We start from the raw sequence: 18,598 nt of genomic DNA, 5'->3' as shown, positions 1-18,598 counted from the left end.
GCTGAGATGCTTAAACAGAACCACATATAGACTTTGCGTCCTAATCGTGTATCTAAAATCTCGTTGCATTCAAATCACGAGCCAAAATGAGATGGAGAGCCAGGTGATCGTCGAAGAAGTGTCAAGACGCTACACATGTACGGATGCTTTGTTAGCAGAATGCGTTAAAAAAAAAAAAAAACACGACGCACCGACATAAAAGTTGAGTATTCCCAGGGTAGGGCGCGTGCATTCATTGCCAGGGTTGAGGTCCTGCCTCTTTATCAGCCCAATGAGCGCGGCAGAGGGGAGGCTCTTCCCACCAAACACCTCTCGTCCATCTCTCCTCACTCCTCCACTCAGCGAGCGGGCTTGCCGGAGCTCACCGACACCCTGTCAACGCCAAGCCACTAAACTGTACGGATAGTAATCGTTCCCAAACGCGTCTGTCAACTTATTTTCTTATTTTGTTCTTGTCCGTTTTCAGTTGACAGAAAATTGACAGAAAGACAAGTGCCTGCAGTATTGCGAAACAAGTCACGTCTTTTTTCCCCCCTTCTCTGATAATCTTTTTCTTCTTCTTCTTCTTCTGTGAATGACATGGAACGGACGTCCGGATGAGATACAGTAAGTACTAAAGACTAATTAACAGGCGCAGATTTGTGGTTTGGCGGGAGGCGCATGCATTTTTTGCTTGACTGAAATACTGGATATTTCGTTTGATGCTGTTTGCGCTACAGTGATTGATCCAAGAGCGAGACAGATTGACAGCCTGCAGACCAAACAGTAAATACGCATTGTCCATTATTTGTTTTGAAAATCGTTCAGGAATGTCGTGCATCGAATATTTGTGTTCACTTTGCACCAGAACGTGGTCTGGGAACGTCTTGGTTAATGAACTTAGTCAACTCGCTGTGCCGTGTGTTTTATGCAGTGCTCTATACTGCTTCTCTATCTCTCGAAATTATGCAGCTCTTACTCGTTCTAAAGAGCCAAAAAGCGTAAATAATAAACGACTTTTTTTTTGGTGAGGAGCTGTCCACTTATGCTGGTGCTGAAATTCGCCAGTAATTCAAGCATCGCCTTTGCTCGCCGAGTCTGTATATGGTGTTAGAGTGCAATAAAGCTTTACTGCTCGCTGAAGTTACGCTGTGGAGGTAAGACTAAGCGATGAATGTTTCCATTGTGTTTCTTGCTTACTAGTCTACAGTGCAATTTAATTAATTTTATGCACAACTTAATGAATAAATAAATAAATGATTGACTATTGTGTACTGCATTAAAAGATGAAAAATCAGAATTCCTCTTAACCACCTTTCTTCTGCCTTTTGATGCCTGAAACATACAAAATAATAGACAGCAGAGTTCTCCAGAGGGGACTTGCTGCTGGTATCTGAATTGAAATCAAGTGTATGGACAAATTGCAAAACAAATAGTGTAAGTACAAAATCATAAAAATGTCTGTCTTATATTTTCTGATATAAAAATACTATATATAGGATATATATTAGTCATTCTGCAAACTCTAAATTACACCATAACGCTGTAATATGTCAAGGACATTAAAAGCAGTTGGTTCAGGGAAATGAAATCAGCTCATGAGCACGAGGAGATACTACTGTTTTTCATTTTTCTCTTCTCTGTGATTCTCAAGTTTACCGCATTTATAGTCTATGCTGCAGTCAAATGTTGAAAATATGGTGTTTTTATCTCCTTTTCGGTCCTCAAAATTGGTGTAGGTCATCATTCATAATCATATCCCTTTTTTCTAGATATTGATTGTAATATTAAAAGTTGTTTATATATATATGTGTGTATATATATATATATATATATATATATATATATATATATACAAATATATATATATATATATATATATATATATATATATATATATATAAACATATTTTTATATATTTATTCATTTTTCTTTAAAGGATGTTAACTTTGTGTGTGTGTGTGTGTTATTGGTGTTAAATATTGGTGTGTGCAAGGAATGTAGGCACCACAAACATTGTAATCTGAAACTGTAATTGACTTCATTGTATAGTTCCTATTTTTATTTTTTTTTTCCAATAGCTTAGAGAGTAAAAACATATTTTTCTGTGCTATACTATATACTTTTGCAGAAGACAGATGTGCTTTGACTTGATTTCTGATGTCATATACAACTGACCTTGAGACTTCACTCCTCAAGCTTGTCAGTTTTATTTAAATGCACTTCCAGTAAGTCTGCATTTGTCTCTCCCTTCTAGATCTCTTACATTGATGAACCAACTAATGGATGTCGCATCTCTCCGTGCGTCTCTCTTCTCTGTGTTCTGGACACAGATCAGAGTGCATCCGTGACCCTCTTCGCAACATGTACTCAAGCTGGGAGATACGTAGAACAGAAGAGTAACCATCCAGCTGTCCGTCAGCTGGTCGACCCCTGACTTTTGGAGGGGAAGCAAAAACAAAGCAAAGACAAAAAAAAATAAAAAATACAAAGATGCTTAAACGTGGAGAGGAGATGCAGCGAGATCTATGGACTTCTCTCCTGCTAGTATGGATTACTTGTGTGCAGTACTCTTCCATGGCTCCGTTAAACAATCAGTCACAAAGTTTACAAACGGCATCAGCCATGATCCCACGAAACCGGCCAAGCGAAGGACAAAGAATCCTCAGTCGTGCCAAGAGAGGATGGGTTTGGAATCAAATGTTTGTGTTGGAGGAGTTCTCTGGACCCGATCCAATTCTGGTTGGCAGGGTGAGTAGTCTAATTGTCGGCTGAATATTAAGCTTACTTATCATGTGGAAACATTAATTCTGCTGCCTCAATGCCTTTTCGTTTGACATTTTGTGAAGGAGCAATAATTGCCTTGAAGAAGAGGGCAAGGTTGGCATCGCTGACTCTTACACAGTTTCCATCTTTAACAGTTCAATTAGGCCAAGGAAAAATACATCTCTGGATGCTAATTTATGCATGATGTTGTATTTCACAGGCTCTGGGAAAGTTCTGCAACGAATACAGAATGAAGGGAAACTCAAAATTAATTTTACAGGTGTAGTGTGCAATTTGCCCCATGCATATGTGTTTATGTAGAGAGGTGTGGTGATATGGAGATAATTACGGGATAGGTGAGCGACCTGGCACCAGACCTGTGCAGAGAGCTCTGCGTCAGCAGGCCAATGCAGCTTGTTCACAGATCACTGCAAGCGTGAACCTCGGGAGCCCAACCTGGCACTATGTTTGTCCAACCGCTAGCACTTTACCGTAGCCAACAAGAGATTCTCGTTCTTCATGGCCATTTTTTTTTTTTTTTTTTTATTAACTGTTTTTTTGAGGAGGTTAATTTGACCCTTCATGGTATTTTTTATTTATTATATTATTTTTTATTTATTTATTTTTTATTAGAAGTATTTTTTATATTGTATTTTTGAATAATTTTTTGTTAATATTGAAAAATAAATATACTAAAATATATAGTATATAAATACACACACACAAACACAAACACACATATATATATATATACACACACACACATACACACATACATATAATCTATAAATATTTCTATCAATACTTTTTACAATTAATTACATATCTTATTTTTTTACAACAAATTACAGAAGGTTTTTACTGTAAAGTCACTTTAGCTACAGTCCACTGACTGAACACTATCCTCACCATCAGTGAGGTGGAAAATGCCATCCTTTGTGTGTCCAAAATTTGGCAGGGTCTTCGCTAATTAAGGCCTCTCACTTGAATTCTCCACTGTTTCTGCTTGCCTCCTCCCGTCTCTCGGGCATGTGAATAAAACATGTGCTCTCATGTGGCCTTTACACCTGTGTTTTCCCAATATCTGCATGACACAAAAAAGTCCTTAAGAATGGCATCAATTTTTCAAGAGCTGCAATTAAACAGCCTTTGTTGGATTCTGCTGTAGCTTTTGATCAGCAGAAATGCATAAACAAACACAACAAATGGGCTCCCTGTGATGATCTCCAAGGTAGAAGGGCAAATGAGTATGACACTTTCAGGCTGACACATTCACAATGCTATAGGGCTCTCTGTGCATGATGGAGACAGCTGGGAGCGCTCAAACGGTGATGTGCCATTCTGCTCATCTCTAATGTGTTGTGCTTTATTTAACGTCATGAAGTATTTGTGCCGGGGAGCAGAATGATTGTCTGTAGGAGGACAATGCATGGAGAGTGGAGGTGAATGGGTGGACATATGGGGTACGCATTGTACTGGGCTTCCTTGGTGGGCCAGCATTGATTGGGCTTCAGTTTTCTTTTTTTTTTCCTTATTTTTTTTCCTTAACAAACTGCAGGGTTACAGTAAGTGCTCATGAGCATGGCTTGCAGAGCTCCGATAAGTTCCATGTCGCAGCGAGATAGGAAGCCATGCTGTTGGAAGAGATTGAACACCGCTCCTCTCCCTCTCTCCCTCTCACCCTCTCTTTTTCACCGCCAAAATCCACAACCCTCCCTCACTCTGTCTCTCTAATTAAAAAATGAATCAAATAAAGAGTGGGAGGTAAATAATTCAAATTGTTCAATCAAAACAGCACATTCAAACCATCATCTTTTTCCTTTTCCCTCCACTCCCTTTTCCTGCCATCTCTGCCAGGCATGTGGTTGTGGGCTGATTATCGAGGAACCTCAGGCCAAGATTACACTCATTTCATCCTTTAGCTTTTATTACGTGCCGGTCTGATGTTTAATTATACACCCGGCTCCTGTCTTGTCAGTGCCCGAACTCCCCTTGAGCACCAGCTGCCAGTCGGAGGAGACGATTAGCATACGTGTAGAAGTGGGCATGGCAGGGCTAAGAGAGACAGCAGGGAGAGAGAGCCACTGAGGAAGGGAGAAGAAGAGTTAGCTATAGTACATGACAGAAGACATCTCACTGTTTCGCGTGGCTTTGTGGTCTCGGTGGTCTCAGTGGACTGGCAGTGCAGCTCGCCATCACCTGGTTCTGAAAGGTGCGTCAAACACGGCACAACTCACGCTCCTTTAACATGGCTGAGCTTGTTTTAGGTGGCTGTGGAGTTATAGGGGGAGGCTAGGGCTAGTTGTCACACTTCTTACTCTAGTGAGTATTTTTAAGGGGAGGTTTCTGTTTGAAAGTTAGTTTCTGCGTAGACATATGCGATACTGTTGGGTGTCAGTAAGATTTTTTATTATTTTATACATTTCAAAAGTCTGCAATTATTTGTAAAAAAAAACACAATAAAAATGTTAATTCTGTGAAATTTTATCACAGTAAGTGTTGCTTAATATTTTTTGTAGAAATTGTTTTTTTTTTCAGGATTCTTTGACAGAAAATTCAAAAGAATAGCATTTGAAACCCACATACAAAACAACTGCTAGAAAGAAAACATATTATGCAATTATATTATTTAGTCATAACCTTGCTAAGAAATAGCACTGCACCCCTGTCTCTCGTACACTATGATACATTCTCACAAATATGTTTGCTAGTTTTGCATCCATTAGCTTTTACCGCAAATAAATGATTTATCCATGAACAGTGTTTGGACTTGCCACCAAAATAACCACACTGTACGTCTTCATCACTTAACTCTAAATCCATTACTGGCTTGTATCCCAAATATGTGGATTGCACATGAGATTTCTAACTAGGTACTAGTTGTATTCGATTTCAATGCATGACATCTTTATATAACACTCATAACAGTGAGGGGGCAGAAAAGAACACATTGTAGTCTTTGCCCAACAGTGAGCAATTTAGACGTGTTTACTTAAAACATTGTCAGTTTTATTACAACATATGTCAGTTAGATTCTATCTTGCACAGCCTAAAGTTCCCCTTCTTTAGGCTGGAGCATGTTGTGAAGCCTAATCACAATGGACACCATTCTTCTCATTGGAGTGCAGATGTACTCTGCACAAATTAATAGCACTGCTGTGTGATGTCTTTTCTTACCATAATGTGCTCTTATCTCTGATGGGATTATGTGTGTTTGTAGCAAAAAGAGCATGCATAATACGCGATTCATATTTAGCAATCCGAGCTAAAGAACAAGATCACTGGGAGTGTCAGTTTGAATATGAGAGAATCCCATTGATTATTTATTCACAAAAGAAAATTAATACGTGTCTGTGGACATTTGTTTGCCTTACAGGGGGCGTGACAACACATGATAGATAGCGTGTATGAGCCGGAAAGCCATCAGCCAGGCTGCAAATGATTCCCTATTTCTTTATTATGGAAAGATTTATTTATTTTTTTCTACATCAAGAAATTGTGTTTTGCTCAAGCAAACACCAGTTGATTTGACGCATGTCTCCTTTATGCTGATGTCCAGTGTAGTGTGAAGCTGATTTCAGCATTAAAGACAGAATAACTGCTCATTCTATGCTTTTGGAACCTATTTGTTTAAGGGGGAGGGGAGGAAATTAAAGAGACATTTACCAGCACAGATCTGGCCTACATAAAGGCATGACTCCATTTTGGGTTTAAACCCATATCATTATCTCTCATATTTTCATTCAACACAAATTAAGCAATAATGCGTCCATGTAAATAAGCGTTTGAGCTCAGTATTATTCTCTAACGCTTCATTAAATGCGAGCCTACAACTTAACCTTGAAATATTCATTATGTTATTATTAATGACATTACAATATTAAATATGAATAACTTTGCTATCAAATATTAATTAGTAGCGCTCTGTCATTTTGTAATGAAAGCCAGAGTGGATTAGTTTCACTGAGCACAATGACTGGAGCTGAGAAGGGATATAAATCTAACATCAGTCGGGCGTTAAAGCTACACTGCTCCAATTCCGAAATAAAATAGCCCGTTTTACAGTCGAGGGACATTGTAGAAATGCTGGTGTCTAAAAACGCTTTAGTGGCATTTGGAAGTGTGCCCTATAGCTAAGGGGAAAAGAAAAATATTGTGACAGTTTGAATGTAAGAAGCAGTGAATCCCTGAAACGGACAATCGATTCATGTTCTCTGTGCTGCCTGTGATGGGATTTGCTGTTAACTGCCACTTTGTTTTTTTTTTTTTTTGCGACCATGACACATTGCTGGAAATCCACTGAAACTGTCCCAACTATTCTACCGAGGAAGCGTTTTGCTTTCAGATGGTGGTGTATCAAAACCTGAATGTCTCTGTGGAAGACAATACCATGATGATTGTTTCAGAGGATTTCTGGATGGAGCTATGTTTGATCATAACAAGCCAGACCTTGTATATTACTACTATTGTAATATGTTCACACAATAAGCAGTTCTGTTGTTCAGTCGCTCCTGGCCACGGTCTGTACTGAGTGGTGCGAGTTAGACCACAGAGCAGTGCTTGCCCTGTTCAACCTTCTTGACACCTCATGAATTATCTATATTCCTCCCACTGATCCACTCTGGAGAGTTACAGCTCTAACTCTCAGCTGTTTTGCTGCGTGTTTCTGTTGCTCAACAGCTTCTCACATTCAGGTAACTAAACCTGCATACCAGACTGCTTGCCTACGAACCCACCCACAGACCGTGCATTAACCGTCTGATACGTGTTGCATATAAAATTTTGAAAGCACTTTATCAATCTAGTAAATTTGAAACTGATTGGCTGATTTTACATAACTTGTAAGGTCACAGAGATGCGTGCTTTTAATCAGTACTTCTGGGAACACATACGTACAGATACAGCTAGCTCTTTTGAAGATGAAATCATCTCTGGATTTGATTTGCTTGTTTGAAACTTTGAGAGCTTTGTGTATGGCAATTTAAATATACATCCTCATGTAAAAACCATATTTTCTGGTTTGTTTTATAATGTAGTATGAGAGATAAGTTGTGTCCCAAATGATATACTATGCACTTATATAATTCAATGTACTCTACTGTGTAGTGTATGAATTTTTAAGGTTATTTTGTCATCTGTCGGAGTCTGCTAGCCCCTTCCTCTCCAATGCAAAAGAAAGCTGTGACAGGTCAGTGCATGAAATTTTTTTTTTTTTTGGTTGGGTGAGGGCTTGGGTAGAGGATGGGTAGTAATTGAATACATCTCCTGGATATTTGAAGTGCACCCTTTCTTTTTGGAATTTTCACATGCAAAATAAATAAATAATAAAATAAAATAACAAAATAAAATAAAATAAAATAAAATAAAATTAAAAAAAAAAAAAAAAAAAACAAAAAAAAATAAAATAACAAAATAAAATAAAATAAAATAAAATAAAATAAAATAAAATAAATGAATGAATGAATCAATGAATGAATGAATGCATGAATGAATGAATAGTTAAGTATAAGTATGCAAACTGGGATGAACCTATAATCTCTAGACACATTCACAATACACCCTTCCTCTGACTGATTTCTTCACTCAACAATCATCACAACATCAATTACTTATTTATTTATCTTATTATTTTTTATATATAATCTCTCTGTGTGTGTGTGTGTGTGTGTGTGTGTGTGAGGGGGAGAGAGAGAGAGAGAGAGAGAGAGAGAGAGAGAGAGAGAGAGACGAGAGAGAGAGAGAGAGAGAGAGAGAGAGAGAGAGAGAGAGATAGCTTTTCCTGTCTAAGTGGGTGGTTCTTGGCAAGAATGAGCTGCTGTATGTTTATTTAAAGGTCTGATTAACTTCCACATTTTTTTTTTCATGAAATAACATGAAGGTGAGTAAATGATGTCACAAGTTTCAATTTTTTTTTAGTTTTTTTTTTTTTTTTTTTTAATTCCATCACGCTTATGGTGCATCACTGCTATCTGACAAGGGGCTTTTTAGCAGATCAAAGGTCCACCTTCTGATCCCCTCACGATTTACCCCTGCCAATGCACACTCTGATCTGAGACAGTCCTGTGCATTAATCTGCATTTGCTCAGGTTAGGAGGGAGGCAGTGCAGGTTCTAATGGATATCGAACAGTTGCGTGTGATTGAAAGGCCGGCGAGTGGGCACTAACGAGGGTATTAGTGGACTTATCAGTAACCCAAGTAATGAGATGCTGATGATCACCACTGGCCACTGCATCCATCTGCGGCTCCTGATCTGACCTGTGATTGTGCCACTGGTGATGCAGAAGGAGAGATGAATAAACTGTCGTCTTATTTGAACTTTTAACTTTTTTTATGGTTAGGGCTGGCAAAGACAGAACAGCAAATGACAACGTGATCTCATTAGTAATCGCAGCTGTGTTTGCATAGACACTGAAATGTAATAATTAACACTGACAGCATGTAAAATAGAATTTTATGTTCGCATTGTATGTATCAAGTATGAAGTTTGCACTTCTGAGAAGTACAAATGTTATATGTAACAAATTGAAATCTACGTAAAGTACAACAATTTAGTAATAGTAAATTGTGATTTATTGCCACTGTACATGTATCTACGGATCAGTTTTTTTTTTTTTTGGTCACCAAGGCTGGATTTATTTAATCAAAACACATTTAAAACAATATAATGAAATACACTAACAATTTTAAATGCATGTAACTGTTTTATATTTTAATATATTTTAAAATGTAATTTATTCCAGTGATGGCAAAGCTGAGTTTTCAGCAGTCATTACTCCAGTCTTCATCTAAAAATCATATTTCATAATCAACACACAAATAAACTGATCAATTGCAAAAAAAACAATTCAACTTAACAATTTGTAAAAATCAATTAATTTACTTAATATTTTGTATTTTTTTTTATGTATTTATTTATTTATTTATTTTTGTAGAAACCGTGACACTTTTAACGATTCTTTGAGAAATAGAACATTAAAATATAAATATTTTGTAATATTATAGCCTAGATGTCTTACTGTCACCTTTGATCAATTTAATGCATTTTGCAGAATAAAGGTATTAAATCTTTAAAAAAAAATAATAATAAAATAAGATATCTTATCACTTCAGTGCTTTTAAATGCTGCCAATATGTCCATATTGTAAATTTCAGTGTATATCCAAATGTACAAATTTGTGTGTCTTGAATGTTGCATACAAATACCTGCAAATACTAAAGAGACCAGGCTGATAATAATTAGGGGCAACAGGACTGAAACCAAAATCTAGACAAATCTACTGTATATTAGCTCACTGCTCGCAAGATCTCAACTGCTGTCCCCCTAGCTCCAACTTCTGTTTTTTACTATTATCAAAATTAGTTATCATGAAGTGGTGGTTGGTAGCACTTCAAGATTATCAATAAGCGCCCAAAAAGAATCCTCCAGCACAAGTCAGTGCCCCACTTGATCTCGTTGCCTCACCATTAAATTCAGCACCCTTTGTTCCTTTCTTTCTATTTCATGCCTCCTATTCAGTGTGTTATTTCACCCAAGAGCTGTGGGTCGTGCAGGCCTTTAAAGCCGTTATATCATTGCTAGGTGAGCACAGTCTGTTGTCTCTCTGTCTGTCTCGGTTTCTGTCTCTCTCTCTCTCTCTCTCCGCACAGTGCTGTAATAAAACACCAGGACTCTGCACAGTGTCCAGCTGAGCTGTGGGATCACATTAACACCTCTTGGACCAGCCGGACAGCGTGTCTATAGCTCCGTGTTGTTGTCTTTGTCCCCATTAACAAGGTCTGCCTGTGTATGTGTGTGTGTGTGTGTGTTTTTTGTGCACAATATTGCAAAATTTTGTAAAAAGACTCAAAACTACACAAAAGAACATCTTGAGCTAATAATAATACCACCAACAAAACAGCAGGGTCACGGTACAACCGCAATTACAGACAAAAGCCCTGTTCCATCTGCCTTTCACCAGGTGCGCTTGAATCATTAAATATGTATACTGCCCAGCATTTAAATAAATAACTGCTGGCATTTTATTCCTCTCTCTGATCGCCACATCTTCATGCCCTTCGCAGCATCTCTCCGCTCATTCTTTTCACACACACACATACACACAGGAAAACACATGATATACAGCTCCAGCAGGCGTAATGAGCCAGTGTGGCAGAGGTGTGACAACAGCAGTGCACCTTTGCAGTGACTTATAGGGTCTGGTCGTGGCGAGAGTTGTTTGAGGTGTAAATCCCACATCCCTCGGTGGTAACAAGAACATAAACAAACACAGGCACACTTTGTCCCTGCGCTCTGGATCCTCTGCCGAAGTGACACCGGGGCTCGGGATGAGGAATCTGCATGCAGTCCTCATTGGTTCTCCTCAGAACGTTGTGGGAATCCACAAAAAAAACTCTATAAAAAATTTCACATGTCGTGGATTAGATAAGATACGAGAAAACAAAAAGAAAAAGAACAACTACAACACCGGCAAAAAAAAACAGACGCAACAAACTGCAACCAACTCAAAAAAAACACAATTTCATTCATGCTGTCAGGTAATGGCAGCGCAGTACTGAATATCCACAGCCATCTTTTCTGCTCATCTCTGTTCATTAAGTGAAAAGATATCATCTGTACAAAAGCCGCCCACCTTGCTTCTTACAGACGAGGAAGAAAATCCATACATTGACAAAGCTTTTATAACCGTCTTTCTCTGTGGGCCAGATAGTCACATGCCTTTTGAATCTTGGCTGTAACCTCAGAGGCCGTGGTGTATTCTATCTCATTTCTGCTGTTTGATTAAATTTGAGCATGCTCAGGTGTGAACAAAACTGCTTAGGTCAAGTATTATAGCCTTCTTTAGAGAAGAAACCGATCGTGCTCTGGCCTTTAACGAGATGGTAGAGATACACCTGAATACTTCACATACCTGATGTTACCTTTGTTTGCCAGCAGTCTCTGGGTTTTGGCTGTTGAGAGAACTTGTGGAGGTGGTGCATGTAGCTGCTAAATGAAGGCTTTTGGCAGAGAGCCTTGAACTCTGCGTGGACTAATCACTGGAATTAAGTAGTTAACCTTTACTGTGTCGCCTGGGCTCGATCTTTCACTGCTAAAGCGTGTTATATGGCCCTTTCACTCAGCGCTGTGAGATCCCCTAAATCACACTGTGTATACTGTAGTCAACTTGCTATACAAATTGTGATTGAAGGTATCAAAAGCCAGGCCCCCGCTAGGAATTCTGGGCCCTGTGCACTGAATTTGCTGTGGGGGCCCTTCAAAATCACGTTCAGTGATTCAGTGGGGTGTGTGGGGGTGGTGGGGCTGGTATGAGTTGCAATTGTAAAATGTCAAATATCGTTCTGGGCTGGACTGGTGTTAAAACTTGGCCCACAAGTTCCCCCTAAAAAGTTTTGATGGGTCATATGGCCTTCAGTTGGAGTAAATAAATGAACAAATAAAACAGGACAGAAATTGATACTGATAGATATTACTGAATTCACAACAAATGCAACAAACTTAATAGCACATTTTTGTCACATAGAAAAGCATTTGAGAGTAAAGCATTGATTTTGAGACTGCGGCTAATAAATTCTGTCATCATTTCCTCACCCTCATGTTATTCCAAACGACTTTCTTCTTGGTTACCCTTGATTTCTACTGTATGGACAAAATTATATATATATATTGAATTTCTCAAATTATGTTCCACAGAAGAAAGAAAATCATACAGATTTGGAATGACATGATGCTGAGTAAATGATGACAATTTTCATTTTTGGGTGAATCTCCCTTTATGAGCTTTATTATTTGTAAATAATAAGTACAAAACACATATAATAAACTTAAATCAGGCTCTTATAGAATTAAAATTTTACTTGAATTAAAATTTATTAGAACTAAACATCTAAAAATAAAGAAGTTCTTCAAGTCAAGTCGCCTAGAATCCCAGAGTTTAGCTGACTACTATTAGTAGGTTGGTGGTCACAAGAAGTAAAACCATGGTGGGATGGTTTTTTAAAAGAAAATAATAAGTAATAATACACTATAAAATTTGTAGTTGTGTGTGAAGCTTTGTGACACATTTTATGGAGGACTATTTCCTGAACCCTGCAGAGTAGCCTACAATGGGCTGTGCTCGGAGAAAGGCTTGTTTTATAAATTGGGCAGTTCCAACTTTGCAAGGACAGTCTGGCGCTTCTGACTCATAGCCTGTAAGTACATTTTTATTTTTATTTTTTTATATTTAAAGAATTTGCCACTGATGATTCAAACGCAAGTTTTAAGCAGTGTAGGGTAGCGCTTGTTATTTGTCGTTTCTCAGATCACAAATGCAGACATGGTTTTATGTTTACGCGGTGTGATATGCAACATAACACATAAAAACACAGTATAAGTCATTATAATAAGTAATTATGTCCTCACTGGATGCAACAAATGCCTCGTTTGTAATGGGTTTTATTGGTTTTGTCTGGACGTGCCGGGAGACATCACAGTGTTAAGGGGCGTAACATTTCCATCACATGCTTGAGGTATTCAGCCAATCACAAAGCACTGGATAGCTGGCCAATCAGTGTACACCTCACTTTTCAGAACGATGAGCTTTGTAAAAATTTATGCATTTCAGAAAGGCTGGGCATAAAGGAGCAACAATAATGTACATTCCATGTTCCATTATGTGGAAAATAATGTGTTTTTTTTTGTTTTAACTGCATAAGCACATTGCATTACCACCAAATACACAACATAATGTTCCTTTTTAGGAACGTCAATATGACCCCCTCTTAATTTCTAGAAATTTCGATCGGGAATTGAAGGGGGTGGTTTATTCCTTTTCTAATATGATTGAAAAGTACATGTCGGCAATCCTTGGGGGCCAGTGCCCAGTGTGTGTGATGGTACTGGATGTGTTGCTGCCACCACGCAGTACTGCCTGAGGTCTTCCAGCCGTAAAAATGCTGCACAGCCAGTTACTGGCGAAGTTGCTTGAAGCCCCAGATCGACCAGTTTGTGGAGCTGTTGAGGGATGGTGTGTTGAATGCTGAACTGAAGTCTATGAACAGCATTCACGTACCAGGGTTTTTTCCTCTAGATGTGTGAGTGCGGACAAGGTAAAATGGCATCATCGATTGACCGGTTGGACCCGATATGCAAAAGTGGAATGGTCCATATAGGGAAAGAGGGCAGATTACAGTATGTGGTGCATGACTAAATGCTCGAGGTTTGCAAATTCATGAGGATGGGGAGTAAGTGCACAGGGCGGTTTGAAGGCATGATGGAGATGGCTTCTTCGGGACTGGAATGATGGTGGTAGCTTTGAAGCATGGGGACAACAAGCTTGACTAGAGTGAGATGTTGAAAATAGTCTGTGCAAGACATCAGTGAGTTCTGCTGCACCACATTTGAATGTTGTCAGGACCGGGAGTTTGCGTGCATTGTGATCCTGCTGAAGGATCTCCCACGCTTCTGGGGTGGCATCATCACCTGGTCACTGGAGGAGGTGGAGTCTTCTGTGCAGTGGAGCTGTTTTTGTGCCTCCAAAGCGAGCGAAGAAGGTGTTCAGCCTGCTCAGCAGAAGAGACAGATTGTTGTCACAGGTCCCGCTGTGGGGGCTTGTAGTCATCAGGTTTGTCTGTATCCCTGCCACAGGCTCAGGTGTCTCTGCTTTGAATTGATGGGCTATCCCTCCTGAGTAATTGCCCTAGAGTTTAGCTGACTACTATTAGTAGGTTGGTGGTCACAAGAAGTAAAACCATGGTGGGATGGTTTTTAAAATAAATAATAAGTAATTATAAACTATAAAATTTGTAGTTGTGTGAAGCTTTGTGACGCATTTTATAGAGGACTATTTCCTGAACCTGCAGAGTAGCCTACAATGGGTCTGTGTTTCTATAAATTGGGCAGTTCCAACTTTGCAAGGACAGTCTGGCGCTTCTGACTCATAGCCTGTAAGTACTGTTTTTGTTTGTGTATATATATATTTAAAGAATTTGCCACTGATTATTCAAACGCAAGTTTTAAGCAGTGTAGGGTACGCGCTTGTTATTTGTCGTTTTCTCAGATCACAAAATGGCAGACATGGTTTTATGTTTACCGGTGTGTGATTATGCAAAACAATGGCATAAAACAAAACACAGTATAAGGTCATTATATTAATAATTCATTTTGTCCCCACTCTGGATGCAACAAATGCCATCGTTTGTAATGGGTTTTATTTGGTTTTTTTGTCTGGACCGTGCCGGAGACATCACAGGTGTGTTAAGGGAGCAGTAACATTTCCATCACATGCTTGAGGTATTCCAGCCAATCCAACGCACTGGATAGCTGGCCAATCCACATACACCTCACTTTTTTTCAGAAGATTGAGCTTTGTAAAAATGTATGCATTTTCAGAAAGCCTGGGCATAAAGGAGCAACAATAAATGGTACATTCCATGTTCCCATTATGTGAAAAATAATGTTTTTTTTGTCAAACAAATTTTCTCACGGCATAAGCACATTGCATTCACCAAAAATACAACAACATAATGTTCTTTTTAGGAACCGTCATATGACCCCTTTTAATTTTATTCGATGGGATAGAATTATTCCTTTTCAAACCTTTACTAAGAGTAATTGAGAGTACATGTATGGATAAATATTAATTCTGCTGTTAAAAAAAAAAAAAGTAAAAAAAGAGTAAACCGTGTAGGAGAGTGGTTGTTTATTATGTGCCAAACAGTTTGAGAAAACTCTTTTTGTTGTTGCAGTGTGTGCCGCATGTGAAAAAAAAGAAAAAAAAAATTCTAAATTGAGGCACATCAACCCGATCACTTTATTTAGTGTTTATTTAACACATCTATCAATCGGAATGAATTCAGTCCGATTTAACCAAAAATTGTTCATGTAAACGTAGCCTGTTGTGTCACATCTGAATAGATCAAGTGACTTTTCATTTTGGGGTGGAGTATCCCTTTAACTCAAATCCACCTGTACATTTGCTTCATTCTGTCTAAAAGTAAGTTCTATTTGCGTTCTGTTTCATTCAGCTCATTCCAACAAATATTTAATTAAAAATGTAATTTAATACTTTATTATCAAACATGAGATTTCAACAAACACATTTGTTAGCAATTTCACTGACAAGGTTAACACAGACAACAGTGTCTACTATGCAGCATATCAACCACAGGCATTCAAAATGCTCCTTCCAGCAACGCCATCTCAAGGTACATAAAAAAGTCAAGTTTGATCTGTTACAGCCCATTATTGTCTGCCAAAATGTTATTTTCATCAACTAAAAATATATTAAAGTCCTGTCAGAATACAATGGACTATAATTAATGAGTAGCACTTGACGAAATAGTAATTAAATTTTAAGAGGCTTTTTCACTGATTCAAAAAATATGACCAATAATAATAATAATAATAATAATAATAATAATATTAATACAAATAATAATAATAAAGAACACTGGTTATAGCTCTGCTTTAATTCAATGATCATGTTCTTCTGTTTTCTCCAGTTCTGGTGAATTATAACTGACCATAAGAAAGCCGAACTTGCTGCCAAATTTCTTACTTGCTGAGAGACTTGATTCAAGAGCACGTGGTTTAGTTTAAGCTCTGGCAGCTAGGCTAATTTCTCCATCATTTTGGATTGCAATTATTCAATCCTGATTACTTAAACACTTGATTATAATTATTTAAACCTTCTAATTGCTCACTGGTATAGTCATTGTGGGCTGCTAAGTCATCATCCAGTGAGTCAGTGGATGCTTGGCAGGGCTAAGCAGCTCGCTTCTGCAGACGGCACCCTGCGTCAGGGGAACTGCAGGCAGAAGGGTTTATCCCAGGCTCCCTCAACCCATGAAAGCCCAGGAGCCAAACTGGGAGGATAGAGTAATCTTGTCGAGAATGTATGTTGCTATTGTGCTTTTTGATGTGTAGTTGGCGGCGTGGTTAACTGGGAGCAAACGTGGGCAGGCGAGGTGTAGACAATAAGAGCTGGTGGGAGGAAAGGCCTATTTTGAGATCTTTAAGATCAGCCACCATTCACAGCTGCCTTCTGCCAGAGCTCCAAAATAAGAACAAAAGAGGAAGTAAACCCCTGCTTCCGGTGCTTTCTAGCATTGTGGCACCTCCTGTTGTTGGTTTCTGTTGCTGCTTGGCAGCCATTTTGAGAAGAACAAAAAGTAACCATGGTGAATCGATTGCCCCGGTTGTCTCAGTGACACACCTGCGAGATTGTCTGAGAGCCAGCGAGGTGTGGCACTGACCTTTATTGCAAATTAGCTATTTTTGTTTAATAATGCTGCTTGAGAGAGTAAGAATAAAATAGAATAACTCAGAGAGAGAGAGAGAGAGAGTAAAGCCTAGTGTGACGCTCTTGTGCACGTGAATCAATAATCAGCATTCGAGCATGTGATGCATTGTTTCATGCCATTGTGATTCTGTGTAAATACATTTTGGCCATCTTTGTGCAGCATTAGAAAGTCTGCGTAAACACAGTATATTTGCCTGCTTTGATGCGGGTTGTATTTGTAGATCAGTGCTTCTCAACCAGGGATCGGGGCCCACATATACACACACTCGCTTACACACATACCAACACAAAATCAATTCTACTCAAACCACCATAAAAACAATTCCAAAAAAACAAACCAAACAAAACAAAACAAACCAAAAATGCTGATTACATCTAATAAAACGAAGCAAATCTCGTCACAGGCCCTATTGTAATAGTAGGATGTTTTAACATGCTAATGCTCTGGGTGGGTTTTGCAGACAACATTTCATCTAATTTCAATTCCTCCTTTCCTCTTCTTGGCATTGAGGGGTTGCATGAAAAATTCAAGCCGTTATAATATGAGATCCAGATGAATCATGAATCCTTAATGGCTATCAGGCCTGTATAGGCCGACCTCTGGAATTACACTCAAAGAATGATGACTTTCTTTGTACTGGACCAGTTGCCTGTGTCTTTGCATATGTGTGTTTACACCTGCATGTTACAGATAAAGAGAAAAAAGAGACAAAAAAAGTGTCCTGCATGGTACAGATATGAAGGGAAAAGAGACAGAACAAGTGTGAAAAGGATCAGAGACACATATTCCACACATATCGGTTTCTGTCTTAAAGTTTATTAGCTTGTGCTGATGGAGTGGACATGTAGGATGGTGTGAAAAGGAAAGGAAATAAATAAAGGAAATAAAGGAAATGCACTCTCTCTCACCTCCTACACTAATGTGTCAAAAAAGAGAGAGATGTCTAAATCATTAGTATCTATAATTACTATTATTTAAGGCTTTCTAAGAATCACATTTGCAATTGAGCTGCCAAATTGATTGGTTGCAACATGTAACAAAAACAGTTTTCTGCAAGAACACACACACACACACACACACAGGGTGCTGAGACTCATTGTGTTATTTCTCCAGATGGTGTATGATTTCCTCAAAAATGCTAGAGAGCTATCGGCATTTTCAAAATGATATTGGATATCTGTTGTGTGTCCTTGCTACAGGAAATTCATATGTGTTCAGAGTGAACATTGACTGCCTTCCTTTTTTATTACAGCACGCTCTCAGGCAAAAACAAACACATACGTAAAGCCTGACGTGTAATCACACAGGAACATGAACACATAAGCGGAGACAGACGGCGCACCGGAAATTCTTGGCCAATAACAGATCCGTGATGTCATGCCAAACATTACAGGTGCGCACATTACAAATGCAAGGTCACTGTTGTGCTGCCGCTGTGTATTTTTATCCACGTGGAGGAAACTGAAAACATGTCAAGTATCTTTTCTCGTGCTCGCCAACTTTATGGCTCAATATTTTCACGAATCCTGGTACGAAGCACACTTAGTCAAAGGGGATGACCAGGCTAG

General features: G+C 38.7%; 1 protein-coding gene across 2 annotated transcripts in view; it reads left to right on the top strand.

Moving 5' to 3' along the window:
- Positions 1–229: 229 nt before the first annotated feature.
- LOC109076788 (cadherin-8) overlaps positions 230–18,598 on the top strand; it is an 89,849-nt gene continuing 71,480 nt past the window's right edge. The window contains exons 1-2 of one of the 2 annotated variants that reach the window (XM_042728115.1): positions 230–606; positions 2,238–2,731. In XM_042728115.1, the coding sequence (XP_042584049.1) occupies positions 2,474–2,731 (258 nt within the window). In that variant the 5' untranslated portion in view covers positions 230–606; positions 2,238–2,473. Of the gene's footprint in view, positions 607–2,237; positions 2,732–4,599; positions 4,959–18,598 lie in introns of those variants that run through there. The other variant, XM_042728116.1, reaches the window with a different exon arrangement.

This window comes from Cyprinus carpio, chromosome B7 (assembly GCF_018340385.1).
Source record: "Cyprinus carpio isolate SPL01 chromosome B7, ASM1834038v1, whole genome shotgun sequence".
Taxonomy (NCBI): Eukaryota; Metazoa; Chordata; class Actinopteri; order Cypriniformes; family Cyprinidae; genus Cyprinus; species Cyprinus carpio.
Note: the sequence above shows the minus strand (reverse complement) of the source record. Positions and strands in the feature narration are given on the sequence as shown.